Source organism: Pseudochaenichthys georgianus, chromosome 8 (assembly GCF_902827115.2).
Source record: "Pseudochaenichthys georgianus chromosome 8, fPseGeo1.2, whole genome shotgun sequence".
Lineage (NCBI taxonomy): Eukaryota > Metazoa > Chordata > Actinopteri > Perciformes > Channichthyidae > Pseudochaenichthys > Pseudochaenichthys georgianus.
This window is the reverse complement of record NC_047510.2, coordinates 28,651,504-28,674,255: the sequence shown is the minus strand read 5'-3', so window position 1 is coordinate 28,674,255 and position 22,752 is coordinate 28,651,504. Positions and strand designations below refer to the sequence as shown.

The following is a 22,752-nucleotide window of genomic DNA, read 5'->3' as shown; positions in this document are numbered from 1 at the left end:
ATGATGATGATGATGATGATGATGATGATGATGATGATGTATAATGATAAGAACACCCTTTACTTGCAGATCAATCACCCTGGGTGTTACAGGCGAATGTGTATTCCAGACGATGCATATCTGAGACGTAAATGAAAATGTGTCCAATGCCCGAACAGCCATAGCAATCTCGCTTTTTCCAGTTGAATCTGCAGATCATCCTGACAGCAACACCACCCACCTGCCTGCACTCATCTCAACAAGATGGTGTATACAAGTAGCCTTCCACAAAACACACTCCCTTCCTCCTGTGTTATATATCTGGGCTTGTATTTGATGTCAGCGTTGGCAAGAACTAATTTGTTTCCATGGTGGGGTCAGCCTTGCATCTCTGAGTTGACTGGTCCAATGTTCTGTTGGAAATGATGGAAGTTCATTGGTATTAAAACCGTCTGCCCATGACTAAGTCAGTGTGAACTCGCCGAATGCTGACACGGGAAATCGACGACGGGTAATTGCAAGTAATTGGGCTTATTATTTCTTGTTTTATAAATGACGGCCATTATTTCAACAGTGAGGTCAACACCGCTTGAGGAGGTGCGACGAATATCGACATTGGGACGCTTAGATCTTTGGAGCTATCTTTCATAACGTCTTCTAAATGCATTTTTATGGAGTGGATATTGATTGACAATGGAAGCATGAGCAATGGGCTTGCTGGAAGGAGAAAGCAGGTCCAGGTTCTGATTGCTATTTGGGAAAATAAGATTAATTGTGACGCATTTTTAGAAGCGTCCCAGTTTTCTGATAGCAACACCTGTTTGCGGGGGAAATTCATAATCTTATTTAATCAGCCATGAAACCATCTGTTCCCACTTGTAATTAAAACAATTGCAACCAGTGCTACCAAATACAGACAGGCAGAGAGTTTCTGAACGCTTTTGGTTTGACATGAAGAGTAACTGCTAATGAAAAAGACCCTCCTCAGCTGGGCTTTAATATATCATGGGTTCAGGCACCAGCCCTTGCCAACATCTCAACACCGCTGAGCATGGATCATTAATCTGACATTTTGTGCCACAAATTATGGCTTGCGGTTCTCTTCAGCAGTTTTTTCTCATTCTCTCTGCGGAGGGTAGAGCATCAGTCACAATGACCTAAAGGTGCAGCACACAGCCAGACTGCATGGGTAGTAAACCGAACTGTCATCATACATTCATTTTAAGAATGCTGATGAAATCCTTTTCAGTGCTGTCTTTTAAAAGTACAAGGACAAAACACTTGGTGCAGTGACTCTTCAAGAAAGTAAACAATACCATTCTCTGGGGACATTTGCATAATACAGAAGATTAGACACAAAATGGATTCGGAGAAATGCCCGTGCTAGGAGTGTTTCAACTCTTTCGAAAACAGAACTTGTTATATTCGTTTTTGTTGTGTGAGTTGAGAGGTCATTTTGGGAACAATGATAGGGTAGATGAAGTGGAGAAAAACGTCTCATTATTTGTGTCCTTCATAGATCCTCTATCAGGGCTGTTTAAAATAATATCATTTTGAAGTTGTTTATACACTGTAAGATAATGTTTTTAGTTTATGCTTTTAAGCCCTGTACAATACACTAGGACATACAGTTCAGAGTCATTCCCCTTACTTTGAAATATAGAAGTATAGATGTGTAGCCCTTTTAGCTAGCTAGCTACGTTTTATTGGTTGGTCCACCATGATGGTTCAGACCGAAATATCTCAATCAACAATTTGGCCCAAAGATGTCATATTGCAGGAATGAGGAATTCTAATAACTAATGGCTTGTTGTCTTGTGCCACCACTAGGTCATAGCCTTTACTAATAAGGGTTTGGCACACACCTTAGTAAAGACCTTCACGGTACCCAGTTGATGTCTCTTTATGACTGAATCAATCCCCAGATGTTTCCTCGACAGCCATCATGAAGTTGAAGATTTTGAGTGAAATATCTTAATCACATTTTGTTATATTTCCATACCTTTCCAAGCTGTTCCTGTACTACTGCACTGTATGTGTTAAGTACCGAATAGCTAAGTTACCATGCTAACAAACACAATTCATGGAAGACATGGTAAACGTCAGAGCTGCTTAGCATTGACATGTTAGCACTGTCATTGTGAGCATATTAGCATGCTGATGTTAGCAATTAGCTCAACGCACTGATGTGTCTAAATATAGATTGAGAGACGCTGACATGGCTGTAAAGCTTTAGTTACAGTTGTCCTTTCTCATGTCTTTTATTTGTCTTGATATTTGCGTTTTAGGGAAGTTTGCCACATGTTGTCACAGCTAGCAATGCAATTTCATTATGTGCATAATTATGTTTTCCTGGTTCCTAATGTTGGCTACTGCTATCCAGTTTAATAGTTATCAGATATATGACCTAAAATAAAAGTGAAACTGTAGATACGAGTGCAAGCAGTTGAGTAGTTGATCCAACTCAGTGTCATGACATTTCGTGTTATACTGCAGTCACGAAATTCATCTATTGATTCGTGTTCACCAACACGATTTCCCCACTTGTTTGTGTCACACAACAATTTTAAAAACAATGTAAATAATAAGAAATTTGAAGGAAAAAAAGGTTTAAAAAATACAGATTTCAGTATTCTGAGGCTCTGAGCCATTTCTTTTCCTCACGGACGGCAAGAAAAGTCAGACATTATACAATTTAAAATAAAAACTATAATCATGGCTTGATATTGAGTAAGAACATGTTCTTATGAACCACACAGCTTCCGGTCTTCCACGACCTGAACGGACAAAAAGAAACATACTACCAATAGAAGTGCATTGCTTTTAAAATCGTTCTGTGTGACACGAAAAAAATGGGGAAATCGTGTTGGTGAACACGAATCAATAGATTACATTTATTTTGTGACTATAACACGAAATGCCGTGAGACTGGGTCGGTTGATCGTACCTGTTGTCCACAGTCACTTTAAGGATGTTGATGAACTCCTGGTAGCCGGGGAACTTTGAGGTCACAATGGAGAAGATGTGCCAGTCGTACTCCTCCATGATGTTCAGCATCAGCAGAGCCTCCTGCTGGATGGAGGCACCGAACTGGAAGAAGGTCGACTTATCATCCTGAGAAAGGAGAAACGGGAAGAAGGATAAGGGGAAATAGAGATTTATTTAGGATTGTTGTCTCGTATTAGGAAAGCAATTCATACTGAAGCTCAGAAGCATCAATCAACAACAGAGCATTTAGGGTTTGGCAGTACACTCTCTTTCTCTTTCTCTCTTTCACACCCACACACAGATCAAGAGTAATGCACTTCTCGAGGACAAATATATGGATGAGGGGTTCAGAACAATTCAATTAGGCCCAAATTGGATTGGTGCGGTACACGCAGGCTGCAGAACTCTGTGGTCCTGATGTTGGGGTTAAATTCCCTCTGAGTCACTCGCATCCACTCCATTAAACCTGACTCAGAATCATTTGCCACTTAATTCAGCCAATGTGAGACAGGGGCTTGGACAGAGCAGACAAGCACTATAACAGGTGGACAAATTAACTATTATTTTTTGTTGGATGTTTCATTAAAATGAGTCATTATGGTGCAGGCCATTACGAAATAATGGACTGAGTCCAAATGAATGGTGAGGAATAGAGAAAGAGTTTGGGATAGCAACATGTTTGGACTGACTCCTCTTTGATTTGTTGTGTCTCTGTGGATTTCTGTTACCTTGAAATGTCAGAGTTCACACATGGCTTATCTTGACACCACTTGTCTGTGGCTCTCTAATTGTGATAGATTTGCAGGTCGGTGTGTGTGTGTGTTTGTGTTTGTGTGTGTTTGTGTGGGTGAAGATGTAACCTGACAGCTACAGTAAAGGAAAGACAAAAAGAAGAGATTGAGGGAACAAAAGGTTGGAAGCGGAGATGAGAGACAAATGAAGAAAAAGAGATTCTGCCCTGTGTCACTTTGTAAGATCACAGCTGCTCTTAAAGCGAACAAATGCTGCCCGTGCACCGACACACACTCACACACACTACACACACACACTGTCTGCAGCTTGCATCGACAGGACTTCTTCCTTAGTGTCACCAAAATGTAATAAAAAAGGGATAGTCGGGGAGTTGCTGAAGTGTTGAAGCAGCAACGGTAATGTTAAGATATATTACTCTCTGTTGTAACGTCACACAGAATTAGCCTCACTCCTATATTCTGTAAAGTTTATAACACATCTTGAAGAGGCCTGTTTTCTTATGATACACCCATTTCCTTCTGGATTGTATGTTGTGATGTTTAGCTACATGTATACAGACACAATAAGTTAATGTCTAGGGTATGCTTCTCTAGATATACAGAGCAAATCTTGAATTTGCCACTTCCGGTTGACGACGTGCTGCTAAACTGAATTAATTCATTGAGGAATCAGTGGAAAGTCAACAAAAAAAAGTTTAAAAAATACGCAAATAAGATGTTTTGGTGTATTTGTTCAGAGAGAAAACGTTGGTGCTGACTGGTAATACGTCTTAAACCAGTAAGAACATTATTAATATGATATATACTGCACCACATCGAGGTACATTCTTATTTTATGATCTCAATGTACACAAACATGTATGTAGCCAATTTGTACATAAGACATTAAATGAAACTAGTAATGTTCCAATTGGTCTTTCCTATTATATTACAATCCAGTACTTTTTCTTTCATTTCTACACCACCCCCGGGTCCATAACATTACAGCTCTTCTCCTGTAGAGTATAATGCAACTGAGTGAAGAGGGCATCGGGGGATGAAAACAGACACATGTAGAAAGCAGGGACTGCGTACAGTGGGAACTATGTGTACCCATATCAATGTACTGTATGCAATGTAATCGCTATATGCATGACCTGGCTTTTCGTTTCCCCCCGTGTTGATAACCTCTGAGTAATGTGGGTATTCACTGTTTGCATTATTTGTGTGAGTGTGGGTGTGTGTCTCTTTCCTCTACATCAAGACTCGAGAGTGCTCTTTAATGGTATTGTATCTGTGTGTGAGGTCGACTCATTCGGTCTCCAAGTGCTCTCCAGAAGCTCTAAATGCAACGCCGTGTGTGTTTGTGTGTTTAAATGGGGGAGAAAGCGATGCGATCCTCGAGCGTGGTGGGACGGGAGCGAGGTCATGCTATAAGACGTGTCACTTCCTGTCTTCATCACAGCAGCGGCCAAAACTCCCACACTTTGCTGCATTATACAAAGACTGAGCAGCACGGGGACACTGATCTTTTTTTCATCGTATCTTCAGATATTTCACTTCTACACCCGCCATCTGTCGACGTAACAGCTGCCCCACAATTGCCACAAAAGCGTCCTGTTATTTTATTGTTAAAGGCCTGCTCATGGTCAATAGGCAGCTTGACTGTATGTTCCAGTCTAACTATTTTTTTAATTACGCTTTTTTTGCGTTATCTAATACATTAAAAAGGGCTGAGAGTCATTTGTTTAAGACGCAGCAGAATGATGTCAACCCATAACAGACCATTTCATTCTTCACCGTACGAAAAAAATACAAATACCAAAGCCAACATTTGTGCAAAATTGATTTAGCAATGGCCAACGGTGGTCGTGAATAATCTCTAAAGAACTGTTTCAATATTTGTTGGCAATGTTTCGTATGCTTGTGCCGGTCTGAAAGGAAGGCTCCGGGAACCAAAGGAGATGAAGCCAAATTCTACCACAAAACGGAAATCTCTCTTTTACCAAAATAATTGCTATTTTCTGGGCTCAAATGTGACTGGACGTGTGCCTTGCAGCGCTCATTTGTTGTTGGGCCAAATAGTGTCACGTGGAACACAACAGAACCAAAATGGACTGCAGAGATTTGGTCACGGTTGGGTTTAATATCCTCATTTATTTGACATGATGCGTTATCAGAAACACTGGCAGTTTCTGTTGGCCTCACCTATCATTCTGACACCAGAGGCACCTCGATTGAACACTTGATGGAAGCAGACTCCTAAGGACTCTGACAACAAAGAACTGAATGAATCCTCCCTTCTCTGTCTTTATTCTCCCTCTCCTGCTGAGACCCATAAAACACAACCACAACTTCAATCTGGTTTCTGTCCCCGGAGGAATCTCTGTTTAAAGATCTCTTTCTCGGAGAAACAAAAACAGAAAGGCGGAACATTGAACCTCCAGATTTCATATAGCGCTGTATCATGATACGTATCTGAACTGTTGTGTGTTTCTTTGTTATATTTTATATTCTCATTATATAGGTTTCAAAAGTAAGCCACTCATAGCCACTTTCATGTATGTGCCACATTTGCAACTGCCACGCCTCGTGAGGAGCTGCAGCGAACATAAACAGATTGTGACCAATTCGTTTGTCCATGAGTCACTAAGGTAAATATTGGACCTATTTTTCACAAGTTGCGCATTCAGATTCTAAAATCATAGTTTTTTGAGGGACAAATCAGATGAAATGCAAGATTTGTTCAAGAGGAATGTGTCTGATTTATCTGTCTGAGGAACACAATTTAGCGATAACTGGCAACACAGATTATTAACGGTGGTCCAACTGGGTCAGAATATTAGGATAGCATCAAATAACGTTTGCAAATGATCTAAATAATGTAATTATTAATGTTTAAGATGTCTGTTAGCTCTCAAAGAAAAACCATACCCAGAAACTGTCCTCATTTATTGACTTATTTATGTTACACATGCTTTTTTGTCAATAAAAGAATGTATTGTTTTTAAAATAAAATGGTAAGATGTTCTCATTTCTTATCTGCACTGCACTGTATACGCAGCACTTGAACTTGAGTGTAAAATTGTGCCTTAAAGTTTGAGAATGACATGTGACACCCCCCACTCTGGAGACAGGAAGTATAGACAATGTCATACCATAGGCACCGTCTGTAACGCTTTATCTTTTATAATATAGGACTTTTGGTGTTGCCTATTATATTTATTTCATCCTCAAGGTTTTTTGAAAGCAGTTGAGCGAGAGAGGGAGATCACGGGAGGACATGTAAAACAAAAGGAGGATGGATATGGTAAAAGCAAAAGAGCGAAAAGGAAGGCCGTGAAGAAGAGTTAGCAACAACAACTGCTTATAGGTGGCAGGCGAGTTCCATCAAAGAAAACAACATTTGAAACAAAGACGGGGAATTGTGATGAAGGGGAAAGAGTGAATGGCAGAGCAATGGAAAAGAGAATGGCGACTAAGCAGCGTATGATTGTTTCTAATTGGAACGGCTCGAAATCCGTGACATCAGAAAACAGCCAATCATATCCTCTCATTTCACCCCTGTCAAGTGTGACATGTCTCTTCTTTCCACTCACACCTTCAGTGAGCTTTGCCCACACACACCCACACACACCCCCACACACACACCCCCCCCCACACACACACACACACACAGTCTGTCATTCACAGCTCCCCGCCTCTTGCTCCGTCTATCACATTCACAGTCTTCCGCTCTCAAATGTCCCACTCTGTTGCATACACACAAACAGACACACACAAACAGACACACACAAACAGACACACATGCGGAAAAAAAGCACCTTCCCCGCGGGGCAGGACAATGTGTCTAAGTTGAGATAGAGGAGAGTTAAAAATAGTAGTCTTCATATCCTCTGCTGCTGATAGCATCACGCACTGTCTGGTCTGATGACACGCACACATGTACAAAATGAAAAAAGTCACACACACAAACAGATGAGTGTGTAATGCATTGTGAGTAGGGGTTGTAAGGTGCACACTCACTAAGAACGAGACGTAGTACAAATGTCTGCCATAACTTGCATATTGAATATTTGTATATTTAAATCACGTATGTATATCTGCCACGTATACCCTTTTTTCTGCTGCGTTTCAAGGGTGTAATCAGAAAAACACAAGCGCAAAGACCGCAAAACACTTATCACTTATAAAGCGATAAGTCCATCATAAGGTAGCAAAGCCCTAAATTATACGCAGATTTATTGTGTATTTTACTCCAAATAAGACAGATAAATACAACATCCCTGCGTGTGCCTCTCCACCTATGTTTCTTACTTGCTACCCTTTTCCCTCAACCTATCCTAAGGGAGTGCATGTATGTAGACACGTTAGTTCTACATACAGTTCTAGTTTATACTAGCTGCTATAGGCTTGGACTGTTGGGGGGGGCACCTTACTCCGTCTTCCTGTCTGTTTGTACCTGTGTGTACCTCATGTTCCGATTAACCCGGCTTCCCCCAAATCTCTTTTTTGTGTCCATATATACGCCGGGATCCTGAGTCGAGGCTAATCCTGTTGCTGTGGTCGTGTGTCCTGGATCCTCTATCCTGAGCACTCGATCTGAGTCCTGGACTTCGAGTCGTGGCTGAACCTGTCTCTGCGGTCCTGCCAGACTCTCACCATACTACTTCCCTGATGGCTCCCACAAGATTGCTGACATCCTCGTGGATTCATCTTCTTATTACAGACACATGCATTTCCAAACATTTGGTCTTTCCAAATAGTTGGTCTACCTACGCTGTAAAATGTTCGATTTACACACGGCATCTATTGCACGTCTGTACGTCCTGGGAGAGGGATCCCTCCTCTGTTGCTCTCCCTGAGGTTTCTCCCATTGTTCCCCTTAAACTGGGTTTTCTCTGGAAGTTTTTCCTTGTACGATGTGAGGGTCTAAGGACAGAGGGTGTCGTATTGTCAAACTGATATTCTGTCCACTGAGACAAATGCAACATTTGTGATATTGGGCTATATAAATAAACATTGATTGATTGATTGATTGATTGATTGATTGATTGATTGATTGAACACGTACATCATAATCTACTGAAGAACACCAGAAACTAGCAATTGAGACCATAACATCATTAGGACATTTCTTGCTGAAGTTTTAATCAAGTGAAAAGTCAGGTAATTTTTTCCTAGACTTCTATTAAATCTGACTTGTTTTGCCGCCAGTAGATTTGCACATTTCTCACTCAGATATAGAAACTTTTTGTATTTATTGAGATGTTAAACATTGGCTTCTAAGGGTCGGGACCCCCACAAGGGGGCACAAGATAAACCAGAGGGCTCGAGAGATGATCCACACGAAAAGAAGAAAGCAGACATAGAATATTTGTATCACGTTTGTTTTTCTGCCACGGCTACCCTGCTATCTGCTGCGTTTCAAATCTGCAGTTTCCAGGAGAAAACACACCAGTTTGACAAAGATTCCTCGGTGGCTGGTTACTAAATATAAACAGACAGTCGTAAAAATAGCAGCAGCAAAACAAAAGAGCATGGAAAAGTCTGCCAGAAACAAACGGCAGACAGCACTCACCGTGTAACCCACACAGACGGAGCCAAAACCACAAAAGAAAACATAATTCTCTCGGAAACCGAATGATAAAATATCTGATCACTGCGAACAGTAAATGCAATGCTTTTACCAGACTGACGTTTGCCAATGCTGTATTATATTCTGACAGGAGATAAAATAAAAGTTTAAAAGAATATGGCATCATCGGCACTGGCAGTGGTCCATCCAAAGACTCCTCGCCAAAAGGATGTTGTTCCGTAGACGAAAAGGTCAAATAGACTTCAATAAAGCAATTTTCTGCTTGATTTATCTTCGAATCCTTCTTTCCAAACATTGACAGGCGGTGATCTAATATAAGAATGCAACAAAGTCTACACATGATGTTATTGGTATCATATACATATTGACTTTGCAGCTTGCAGGATCCAAAGCCTTCTAAGAAATGGAAACACTTCATTGTGTAGTTTGGCCAACAACGGAAAAAAACTCTTCAGCATCTCTGCGTCTGCGGGGCTGGATTGGCACTGATATCAGGTAACAGATGCCAAACACACACACACACACACACACACACACACACACACACACACACACACACACACACACACACACACACACACCATAGACAATGTATACACAGATTCTAAATGTAAATGTGATCATTTAGAAGCTGGCCAACGGGTACTTCTGGCTCCTCTTGTGTAATGTAAAGGAAAACAGATAATGGAGTACAGGCAAGCCAATTGGGAATGAAACCAGAACGTAAGAAACATAATGTAATGTAGGCCTAACTACAATATGGAAAATATGTGCTAAATGCAGATACATCGCCTTAATAGGAACAGCAAGAAACACACGTCTGAAATGTATGTACACCACCAAATATGTTAAAGTGCACAAGCCATTACATACGCCCGTTTATTCGTTCCTTACCGTCTCATAACGACGAGAGAGAAAGCGTGTGCTAACAATATTGCTCTGGTGTTTACTTGCACATTAAGTGTTCTGCCTTGCTTTCTAGAAGGCTCTGGCATGATCGTACGACACTGTGAAAGTTTATTCAGTTAAATCTATATTAAAGAGCTTCTAAAACAACGAGGAGATCTCGTGACGGCAGCGTGAATATGAGTGTGCCCGGTTGCTACAGAGCTGGGTTCTTAAAGTACTCGGTGTGAACAGAGGGAACAATTATGTCGTGTTGGTGTTGGATGATAATTACAGGCAAACAGCAGCCTTCAACTGCAATATAAGCCACACAGACACACACACACACACACACACACACACACACACACACACACACACACGGCTGTATTTGACGTCATCGAGGAATATTGTGGGTGTGTGCGTGTGTGTGTGTTATTGCTGTGGTTCCTCTGTCAGGACTTTTTAACAAGCAGTCGAGCCCCCACGGGGAAACTCTGACAAAATAACATCATCCCTCTCTCTCTGTCTCTATCTTTGTCTCTCCGTGTTTGCGCTCTTCTTCTCCCACTCGCTCCCTTCTCTAATAAGTCCAATATCTTCCTTTGTGTGTCCTTTCTTTTCCGTTAACTCTCTGTCCAGAGGCTCCGTCTTTTCTCGCCTCCCTCTATCCATCTTGCCCTCCCCACCCACTCCCTATCTCTTCTAATAAGGCCAATATTCTGTTACACTCCTCCTGGATTTAACCTTACAACTAAGCCGGAAAGAGCTGTTATTAATGCCGGGAGTATATGTTGTAAGTATACGCTGAAGAAAACATATTTAGGCAACCAAAATGTAACATTTACCTTTGTAAGGGTTACAGTTTTAAGATAAAACACGAGCACCACCGGGCAACACTTCTGTAGCGACGTTTCAATCAAAAAGCACACACAGATTTTAGGTCTATTTTACTCTAAATGTATACAACATGAACATCATGATGTATTAAAGAGGACTTGAAAGTCATTACTGAGAGCGTAAACTATTTAGGAAAATGTTTAACAAGGTAATAAATCCAGTGAGAAGTTGGGTCATTTTATTCAAAGGCTTCTACACTGTACAATCACGGCCCGCTGAAGCTTCAACACTTCAGCCCAGTCACTTTGAATGGGGTGACGTCACGCTTCGCCGAACTGCATTGTGGGAGCGAAGCAATGCTCGCTGCAAAAGTTGAGCAATGTTCAACTTTTTGAAGCTTCGACGGAAGTGTCAGCCAATCGAATCATATGCCAGTACAAGCTCTAGCCAATCAAACCGCTGCTTGTGTGTCCGGGGCGGGACATTCAGGTGATTGATTGTTGGTCTAGCTTCAGACATGCCCGCCGGCAAGCGACAACGCATGCCGCCGTGTGGACGGGCCGTCAGACTTCTTTTGGAGTCACTCCCTGCAGGCTTTAGAGAGACTGCAGCTTTAAAGCACGTTGGCATTGATTTCACTTTTCAGATTCAAGAGTAGAACACCTAATGTATTTAGATTGTATACATTGGCTAAAAACCCAAGGGTCGAGTCCCCCAAAAGTTAAATAGGAGGGGAAGAGATAATAAAGGCAAAAACTGTGATTGAGTTGATCAATATGTACATTTGTAAGTGGTTACACAAAGGGATCCTTAAAGGTGAGGATTATAGTTTCCCTTAACACCGCTCCATTCTTGGTAATCAGACTACTTTTTCTCCAACGCCTTGCTTGTTATTTATCTCTTCATTATTATCCTTGCCTTCTCTAGACTTCCACATATTTTGCAACACGCACATAACTTGATGATAACACCATTACTGCCCCCATAGCCATCATAAAGTCATCATGATGAACATCGTCATCACTGTCAACATTATATCATCAACAGCCATAAGTATTGTAGCTGTCATATCGAACTGTCCTAATTTCATCCCGCAGCAACTCCTCCATTTCCTCCTCTTTAATGTAGTAATCTTGTCCAGTTTGGCTTGTATTTCCTACCTTACTTCCTTCCTTCTTACCCTTTAATTATCTTTTCCTACTTCCTGTCTCTCTGCCTATCCCACCCCACACTTAAGCAGGCTTTGAATGAGCATAAAAGAGAGCAAGGAAAGGAATCCAGCCGGATGAGCAGAGGTGCTAACCACAATAAAATAGCACTTTGAATTAGGATTTGCAGCACAGCACATTCCTCATGCTTTATTACATATGTAATATCTCGAAGAGAAACACCTCTGTCGGGATTGCTTGTTGAGACATGTGTTATTTTAAAGTATTGAATATAGTAATCCTGTATGGAGGCACTGTCAGTGTGCAGCAGCCTGAGAGGGTGTTAGAGAATTGAAGCGTCGAAGATGAGAGTTCAGTGCAAGGCAACGAGATGAGAGATGACATCCTGAACCTAATCTGAAAAGCTGTTTATTAGGAGAGATAATGCACGTGAGCATGCACACATGTTGATTAACTCAAAATAAAGTCGTAAATAACAAAGAAAAAGATAGTGTGTGGTCATGCTGTGTTGCCACAAACTCTATATTCAAAGCAATGGGGTTTTTAAGTTTTCTCTGTTGTGTGCGTGCGTGCGTGCGTGTGTGTGTGTGTGTGTGTTTGTGTGTGTGTGTGTGTGTGTGTGTGTGTGTGCCAGAGGGATGTGTACCATGCTGAGTTCATTCCAAAGACACAAACAACATAATATAACCCTCCGCTCACACAGATTGGATGAACACCCGCTGCCCAGGAAGAAAAAGGAAATCAAAGGCCTCAGAAGGCAGATATACACAGGAACAAAACACCTCGATTACATTTATGGAGTCGTAAAGCGGCCCAGAAGAAAAAAGATTGAGGTGACGTGAGGTAGAATGAATACTGGTTTGAAATAATGTCCCTCTTATCGTCATTCTTTCAGGAAACACCTTCCTTAGCTGCGGTTATGAGCGACACAGCGTGATCGTTCTGCTGGTGTACGTGCAGTAAAAAGGAAGAATCAGAGGAAATTAAATGAGGGGAAATATTTCTTCAGTTCTGTGCAAATTAGCTTCGACACTTCAACACCACAAATATGTTGATGTTGAGCCTGGACTATATTATTTACAGAATTCAACTTGAGATGACAATTAGTTTCAGCTGGAGTCCACTTAAGCCCACGTCACACTGTCCCGAAATTGACACCAGATGGACACACGATAAAGGAAATGTTCAATTTCGGCTCTGATCGTATCAACATCGGGCCATTCGTGAGGGCATCTTAAGCCATCGAATGGCCGCCGGTGGAGTTTCTTAGGCTCCGGCAGCAACTTCGTGAGCGGGGGCAAAATCTTTGGCATGCCAAAATCTTTCCGAAAGACCTTGCGAAGGTTCATTTTCGTGTTGAATTTGTATATCCATTCTTCCCATCGTAAGGCCATCGTGAGGGCATCTTGTCAAATCGTGTCATCTTCGTCTTTACTTCGTGTGATCATCGGTGCCATCGGGCATTTTTCGCCTCACAAAGACAATACGAAGGAAACAAGAAGCTGCCCGATTGTCTTAGGCAGGCAACGCGACTACGTGAAGCCCTCGCAATGCCGTCGTGTAGCCATCGTATTATAGTACAATTTGTGTTCTGTGAAAATGAAAAGGATATTACATTGTTTTTGTTACTAACGTTGCAGTTGTGTGTCTTAAATGTAATTTAGGTTAACTTCCTGTTTTATTTAGATGCTTTTATTTTGAAGGCGAGCTTACGCTGTTGACAGGAAGTTGTTGTTGCTATGGAAACAACATGACGGAGAGTGTGGTTCGGGTGCCATCGTGTGGCCTTCTGTAGGCATCGTACTTGCTTCGGCTGTTGCTTGGCTGTTGACCAAGTTCGGGGGCCATCTTCGTGCGATATTCACAATTCCATATTCGTGAGTCCATCAGGTGTTCCATTTCGGGACAGTGTGACGTGGGCTCAAAGGATGAAACCCATTACCCGAAGACACTTTACAGTTAAGTTCTTAAATGAGTTTTAATGTGAGCTCTAATTGCGTCATGGTGCCATATTGTGAATGTGTTGTGCTTTGAGCAAACCTGGCCACCTTTAGCACGACACTATATCTCTCAGATGGATGCAGACACTGAGAACATCATGCACAGTTTGTCTCACTTAGCTGGGTTTCGCTCAACCAGCATTCCTTTTTTAGATGGTGAGAGGGAATTGCTAATTGGGGGGTTAATAATCTCGAATTATCCAACAGTGTCTCCTCTTTAGAAAGTAGGTTGACACGATGTTCAAGTCAGAAAGGTCTCAACCCCCTTTTCAACCGGCAATTAAGAAAACCCAAAATAATTTGCTTTCCATGTTTAAAGAGGACATATTATGCTCATGTTCAGGTTGATATTTGTATTTGGTGCCTCTACTGTGACATGTTTCCATGCTTTAATGTTCAAAAAGCTCTTTATTTTTCTCATACTGCCTGTGCTGCAGCTCCTCTTTTCACCCTCTGTCTGAAACCAGAGCCCAGGCTGCTCTGATTGGTTAGCTGACCGGCTCTGTTGTGATTGGTCAACCGCTTAGAGATGTCCCGCCCCTTACTCGTTATTGAAACCTTCTCATATCTGTCCAGTCAATAGCTTAGCTTTGCACAAAGACAGGAAAGACAGGAAAACTGAAGCTGACTAACTAACACATAATATCTTGTTTGTACAATAAGCAAAGTATAGAAAAATACATTGTGATGTAACCATGACAGGAAATGTGTCTTTATGCTAACCAACTGCTGGGTGCAACATTATATTTAATGTAACGAGAGTGGTGTTAATCTTGTCATCTAACTCAGGGTGGAAAAAAAAGAAACGATTAAGCCTATTTCCCAAAACTGTCAAACTATTCCTGGAGGGTCCATATGCTATTTAAACTAATAGCTTTAATAATATTCATAAATCACTCAAATTACCATGATGTAAAATACTCCCTCCACCTTAAATTGTTCTTAAAATGGCTGGTATTTGGTGTAGAAGCACAATAACATATGATATCAATTAGAACTTAAGAACAAAAATAACCTTTACAAGCATATTTCCCTCAGATCATGGTAACAATTCCCCCCCTTTGTATTCACTACATGTGCAGCCAGAAGGTAATAAATACGGTATCACAGTACAAAGGACATGCAATCCCCCATCACATTAGCCCCTGCTTCCACCCTGACATACAACTATGGGGGCAAATCAATACTGCATAATGTGATGATGGTTTCCTCCACAGAGATGCATCAGTCAGCTCTTATGGTCATCGCTAAAAACACTGGCAGTGATTCACCAGCAAGACAGAGAGACCCACAGAGAGAAGAGGAGGGAGGGAGGGAGGGAGGGAGGGAGGTAGGGACAGGTGAGGAGAAGGCAGGTGAAGCAATCAGGGAGAAGGGGGGGAGCAGAAAGGAAAGTGAGGGAAACTTAAAACAGAAAGCAGAAGAGGGAGAGATACTTTATGGAAATGGAATTGGAAGGAATGATTCAATATGTAAGAACATGTGCTTATTTGTTTCCTTTTCAAAGTGAGATTTAGCCTAGCTTAGCATCTACAGGCTGGGATAATTATTTGATGACAAATAGTGTTTAAAAACCTGACAAGGACTTTACTAGTCATAACATAGTTCTCTTGGATTAAACAAGTTGATACTAGGGATGCCAGCGATTATTCGATTATTCGAATATTCGTTACAGTCTCCATAATCGAATATTATTTTTAAAAATCGATTTTATTTATATATATTTTTTTTTTTTATTTATTATTTATGTTTTTTTTTTTTTTCTGGCTTAGTTTCAACCAAAATATATATAAATATATATGCTAATAATAGTAATAGTATTAATAATTGTAAATGGCCATTGGTCACACCACCAGTTTGTTTTACTGTAAACTTGGAGGAAGCCTGCGCAGAGCAGACTGCTGCTGCAGCAGCTACACACTTTTTTTCTCCCGCGGGGGGGGTCGAATAATCGATTATTATTCGCCAGGGCTGCCGAATAATCGATTTTGATCATGGTCAGTTTCTGGCAACCCTAGTTGATAAATTTTGCTCATTTGACTTTAGACATAGCGAGGCTAGCTGTTTTCCCCTGCTCTCAATCGTTGTGCTAAGCTAGGCTAATCATACTGTCTCCAGCTTCGTATTTTCGCACAAAGCCAAGACTTTTATGATCTAATTAACTATTTTCGGGTAAAAAACTAACAACGATATTTGTTTAAAGTGTTGAACTGTACCGTTAAGCTATGGAAAAGAACAGAAGGGTTAAAAAAGGGGGATCGCTCTCCCTGCTGCACTCACTGCAGCACTCTGCTCAATTCAAATCTGCTCACATCCACACTCCATCATTACTATTACAACGAGGACGCAGGAGAGGAGAGAGGAGGACAAAAAGGAGCAATTATCTCACACATGCTGACTTTCCCATATATTAACAAAGTGCAATATAAGTGCTACGCCCCAAACCCCATCGCCATCTCTAAGCTTTTTCATTCCCATTTGATTGGCTGCCAGCGAGGCCTGCAGAGTAATTGGCAGCATTTCATTGGCCAAGCAGACGGACAGCTGGGAGGAGTCCATCAGGTGATATCTGTTAACAACACGCACAGCATTTCACACACACACACACACACACACACACACACACACACACACACACACACACACACACACACACACACCACCAGCCGGAGGGGAACTCCCTAATGCCTAATGTACCTTTTGCTATCACAGATGGGTCACTTACATTTCTGGGCAAAAAATAAATGAAGAGGGTGAGATGGAGAAAAGAAGAGTGGAGTGGAAAAGATTGGAGGAGATGGGACAGCAGGAAAGGCGCAGAGGATAAGATAAATCAAGAGAAAGGAGAGATCAGGAAGTAGAGGAATGAGGAAAGGAAGTGGGAACACAGAGGACGAAGGCACTTCAACTATATGTCAGCTGTATGGCAAAGTAGGTAACTGCACCATCAAACACACATTGGACTGCAATGACAAGGACATTGTGCGAGGAGTGCACTTTAGAGAGGAGTGTACTTTAGATTTTGCAAATACATGTCTCCATCATCCTCATTGGCTGCTGTTGGACCGTGGTTCTGGTCATGGTGTACCCCTTTGTGTTTGCAGCTTCAATCAGCCGTTATCAGGGCCTCTTACGCTGACTCAGCACGATGAATCAGCGTAAAGCAAATGGGTGAGAGTGACCTGTGTGATTGCCTATTAAATCAGTAATTTCACACATTTGGTAAATCATTATTGTCCGCCTCTGGCCTTTCTCTTTTTAAATTGCACAAGCAAAAAAGAAAAGTGCCAATCAGTTGGACTATTTTACCAACTATATATATTCCCAATTTGAAAGAAAACAGCAAGATAAGCCTTGAAGTAAACTGTAAAACTTGTTTTACTTCTTACGACAACAATTATTGGCTAAATCAATGAGATAAGCAATAAGAACAACATGTGCTAGTTCAAGCTACTTAAGAAGTGTTGCTCTTATACAGTAAGTCTTTTGTGACAGCAACATCAATATGTTGGGGTTTAGAGCGGTAAGGAACACATTTGAAAACATCCATTCTGGCTCCGGGCCATTGTAAAGGCAATCATCCTTCATGTCTGCACCTGAGGGACAAAATGCTTAATCGTGAATTCGAAGGATTATTTGATAATGAAAATGTTTTCAATTAAGAAAAGTTAAGTCAATAAGTCTACCAAGGTCAGCTTGTTGTGGCATTTAAATGTTATCTTACATTCTTAAATGTGACACTGGACATCATAGTATGAAAATGAAAGGTGGTTTGTTGGGCATTTCAAACCATGTGTATCTACCCATTTACTATTTTCTCAGATCAAATCAAATAGGAGACAGTATGGTATGAGTATGAAGAAGAAGACAGGAAGTGTTTGGAAACAAATCTGAAAACAACATATAGTAGGGAACATACTGAAAGTGCATTGGGTCGTGTAGCTAACGGCCAAGTGTGACTGTGGAAACAGAAATGAGTCATCGGTGACGCTGGTCGCAGCTGACAAACATCTTGGAGGATCGGGGTCGTCCTCGTGCGGCCTTGCTCGTGTGAGAACGAAGGACGGTAATACTATCCGACTCGTTTTCGTGAGTGTGGAGGAGCATCTGTGGATCACCGCTAACACAACAGAAGGGGAGAGACTCAACTGGGTCACCGACACGTTTGTACAGCACGGTGGGAGCTCTGCTGCTTTCCTTTTAAAGGCAGACACTAATATTTGTGGGGGAATGAAGCTCAATTAGGATTTGGTGTCTCTCCCAGAATTATTTCTCGACTGTGTGAAAAAGAAGGAAGCGTTTTTGACGATTAGAGGTACTACTTAGATAAGTCAATGTAAGTGAAATTGTGCTTGGGTGATTTAGGAGAGGAGAGAAGAGAAAGTTGCTGACCCACTTTGTAGCTTCCAAAGTTTCAAATCCTCTTTAAAAGGCAAGAGTGAGTTGTGAACAAGAATTTGGAAGGACACACACTCACCATTACCACACGTCTACGGGCACACACACACACACACACCGAAATCGCAAGCTTGTGACCCCAGACACCATGAATAATGAAGCAAGTGCTGCTTTTATTTAACACCGCATTAGCTCTTTACATCACCTAATAATGGCAGCACTGCTCCACTCTCACACACTCTCACACACACACACACACACACACACACACACACACACACTTTCTGGTAGTGCTCGATACGGTTTGTTCGTTTTCTCATTTGACTTGGTCTATTTTAGTCCTGCAGAACCCTCTTTCTCATTCCTCTTCTCTCTGATCCTCCTTCCATTGTCTCTCCCTTTTATCTTTGATTTCCTTTTTCTTCATCTTCTCTGCTTTTTTTCCCTGCCTTCACTCTCCCTAGCCTCACACCTCTTGTGGTATATCTCTTCCTTTATTCATTTATCACTCCTTCCACTCTCTCCATCTCCCTCTCTGAGCATTTTGTTGATGTCAGTGATACAATCAGCTTGTGATAGGCTGGGCCAGATAAGAGATAAGACCGTGATTTGTTTACGGAGCTTTTCTCTTCTCATCACACCCCTGCGGACTGCAGTGATATGAACATGCATACATCAACCCGCACACAGGCGCACGTACACTCTGCATCCTTTAAACATGGGAGGGGAGATTAAAGAACAGAGCATGAGGGAAGAATAACAAGAGACGGATAGCATGCAACGAGGATGGAGGCTCACATGCTAGAGGAAGGCTGCACAGAAAAATAATAATGCACTATTCAAAGGGCATGGTTACCACTGTGCCAACAATAGCAGATGTTATGTATTTGTGTTGTTGTTTTTGTGTTTCCTGATGTCTCTCTTGGTTAGAAGCAGCTATTTTTCATGGTCTTCCTATTTAAACTGCTGTCAACAATCACTCCATTTGAACTCAAAGAACACAACTTTTTCAAATTGGTCGGACAAAGACAAGGAAAAAGATGAGGCCTAGACCGGAGCCCTGAGGAACACCACAGGGGTGAAGATGGATGTTAAGAAGCCAGCTCTGTTACGAATCAGATGTGCTAACCCTAACCCTAACCCAATGCATCAGGCTTTCATTAAAACTGCAGGATAAACTGTGTGAACAGCATAGGAAACAGGATTATGATTGAGTATTGTCATTCGTTTTTACAATAGATCATGTGTTACTTTAGGAGAGGGTGTCTGCATGAGCTCACACTTGTTTCTGGCTATCTTGCTGTCCATACAACTATATTATTTCAGTCCTAAAAAGTGCAATGGAAGTGAAAGACGTCTTCACCCTCTCTGTCACACATGCTCGCGTTCGGATGAATACTCATGTATGAAACTGCGGTTCTGAAAATGAATCCAGCTGCTCAGATGTACACAAACAAGATGAAATAAATGGAGTCTGGTCGAGTTTCAAACACTGATATACACGCGGGGAATTAGTAGAAACTGCAATGAGATGTGCAGTTCAGCCATGTGGAAATTGAGGTTGGAGCACATGACCTCATTGAGGTTTGTGAAGAGCTTTTTGTTGTAAGGAAGCTGCTGTGAGTGGCTTGTTTTATAATGTGTCTGATTAGATATGTCACTGTGAGTATAGACCACATTATGTTTGTGGGCGACACCGAGCCAAGCACTCTCACCAGTGTGTGCACCAACTCCCTTTTTAAAAACACTAGATACTCAGCTCCATTTTACAAACAGTAATCCATTTTTCGAACACACAGCATTGTCCATCTCCCCCTTTTTTCTTTTTTTAAACAATGCGGTGAAATCACACAGCAGGTCCTCTCCAGAGCAAACGCCTAGAAAGTTCCATCCAATGCAGGGCGCACCAGAACACAGGGCACGTTATAACAAGCTACTGAAGTTGCAAAACCACCATGTGATCAATGGAGTGTTAAAGCCTGGCTACACAAACAATAATTGATTCCTGACTGTTTGTGTGATTCTCCGTCTCTTTCGCCCTTTTCTCTTCCACACTCTGTTCAATCCATTGCCTCCTCCCCTCTTTCTCGGTCTCCCTCCGCAGTACAGTCTTTATCCTATTACAGCCTCCTTGCTTCTGTGGAGCAGTTTCAGTTGTAGACACAATGAAAACTGGCAGGATACATTACTTAGCACCACACTCCTCCCACCCACTCCGGTTCTCCCTCCCTACCTTCTCTCCTTTTTCTTCACTCTTGCTTTCAACAATGAATACATTTTTTCATCATACTTCCTCTCTTTTTTCTGCACCGCTTTGAGTTTGTCTCACTCTGTCTTGCTCCAATTTTTCCATACATGGTTAGTTTTCACTTCCCTTTTGTGTTCTGCAGCATGCGCCTGTCAGCTGTTGACTGATTAATCCTAACTATTTATCTGTCTCTTCACCTAGCTGTCTGCACACCCGCTCTGTACGGCTCTTACACTGTAGTTGTCAAAGCTAATGGTTAGGAACTACTTCAAGATTATATTTATATCCTTGCTTTCCTCGTCTTAGTTTTCTACAATGAATTCAAGGTTGTCAAGGAAAATAACAATACTGTTTGTGATTAGGGGCTCCCAGTTTAAGAATGAAAATACAAAAGATCATGGTGAGTAGGAAGCCAAAGCGCCAGTATTCAGAGTATCCACTTAGAAATGTGTGAAAAAAGTCACCTCAGTTAGAAACATATTTCTCAACTGGATCACAATAGCTGTCGACTATTCTAATGCCATTCACCTCTTATATAAAGTGGGAGGTATCTTTACTAAATGTATTGTCAATTATACATTACATAGTAGAAATACGTGCAACATGTCAATATGAAAATGTTAATATTGGCATAATAATGCATTTGGGAGTAATGCTATTGGTAACCTTCTTAAAAATTCATCGTCATTTGTCATGGTTTAATCACCAGTAATAAAGATGGGTCATACCAAGAACTAGATGATTAATTTCCTTTTGCTGATGATACCGTACTATCATTTAAAGAGGCCCTATTGTGTTTTGGGGGGTTTTCCATGTCCTGTAGTGTGCTATATAGGTTTGTGTGCATGTAAATGGTCTGCAAAGGCTAAAATCCCAAAGTTTCTCTCTGACATTAAAGGTGGGGTAGGTACATTTCAGAAACCGGCTCGAGATACACTTTTTGTTATATTCCATGGAATGCTCTTAAGTTAACATCCCGATAGTGCTTTGACAACAAATCCATAAAAGAATGTCATCTGTAGAAGCCGTAATACTGTAAAAAGTACAACCTGCCTGTCAGCCTCCCATCGGGACACAAACTTATCTCGTGCCCTCATTGGTCATGTGCGCGTTCGTGTGTGTTGGAGGAGGGGCTCTATAAGGAAGTGGCAGATTTTCTCCGGTTGTGTATTTTCAAATTATAGCGATCTCGGGCCGGTTTCTCAAACTTACCTACCCCACCTTTAACGCATGTAAACATGTCACATTAGAAGCACAAATTATTAATGTGATCCTGAAAATTAGCATATTATGTCTTATTTAAATAGAAAACGACTCCGCCTCTCGGTTTGTATCGTTCAAGCCGGTCATACTCTCTCTATCCCTCTGTCAGGTGTTCTAAGTATCTTGGCAGGGAACCAGAGCTGATGCGAAGGGCTCGGAACAAAGCAGAGGTTTTTTTTGACGAGCCCTGCATGGGGACCTGATGGCCGGCTGGAATACTCCCAGGGAGAGAGTGCTGATCTCTTTATCTGTCCGTCCTGTATCCTATTAGTGTATCACCTTCCATCACACCCTCCATTCACAGGATGAAAGCAGCTTTTACTAAGCTGCACTCTCCCTCACGCCCTCTCTTTACCTTTTCTAACCGCCTCTCTCTCCTCCCTCCCGCCTCTCTCCACACTTCACTCATGAACCCCTCAATCATTACTACACATTTTCACTATTTTGTGGCACAAAATGTCCTCTCAACTTGACGAGAAAATAGGCTGCCAGTCATTGCCTTACCTTGCCTTTTATGAGAATGTAAAAAATGTAAGCTTTAGGCGACGATACTACTTGGTTAAGATTAGAAAAATATCACATTTTTGGGAACGTAAACTGACAGTAAGAAAAGAGGAAGCCAACAGCAGTCTCTAGTGTCCACGTTACACGC

General features: G+C 41.6%; 1 protein-coding gene across 1 annotated transcript in view; it reads right to left on the bottom strand.

Annotated features, from left to right (window-relative positions):
* Window positions 1-22,752, bottom strand: part of grin2aa (glutamate receptor, ionotropic, N-methyl D-aspartate 2A, a) — a 170,700-nt gene that overhangs the window by 64,764 nt on the left and 83,184 nt on the right. Inside the window, exon 3 of the mRNA XM_034089639.2 lies at window positions 2,927-3,093. Coding sequence (XP_033945530.2) covers window positions 2,927-3,093 — 167 coding nt within the window. The remainder of the gene's footprint in view (window positions 1-2,926; window positions 3,094-22,752) is intronic.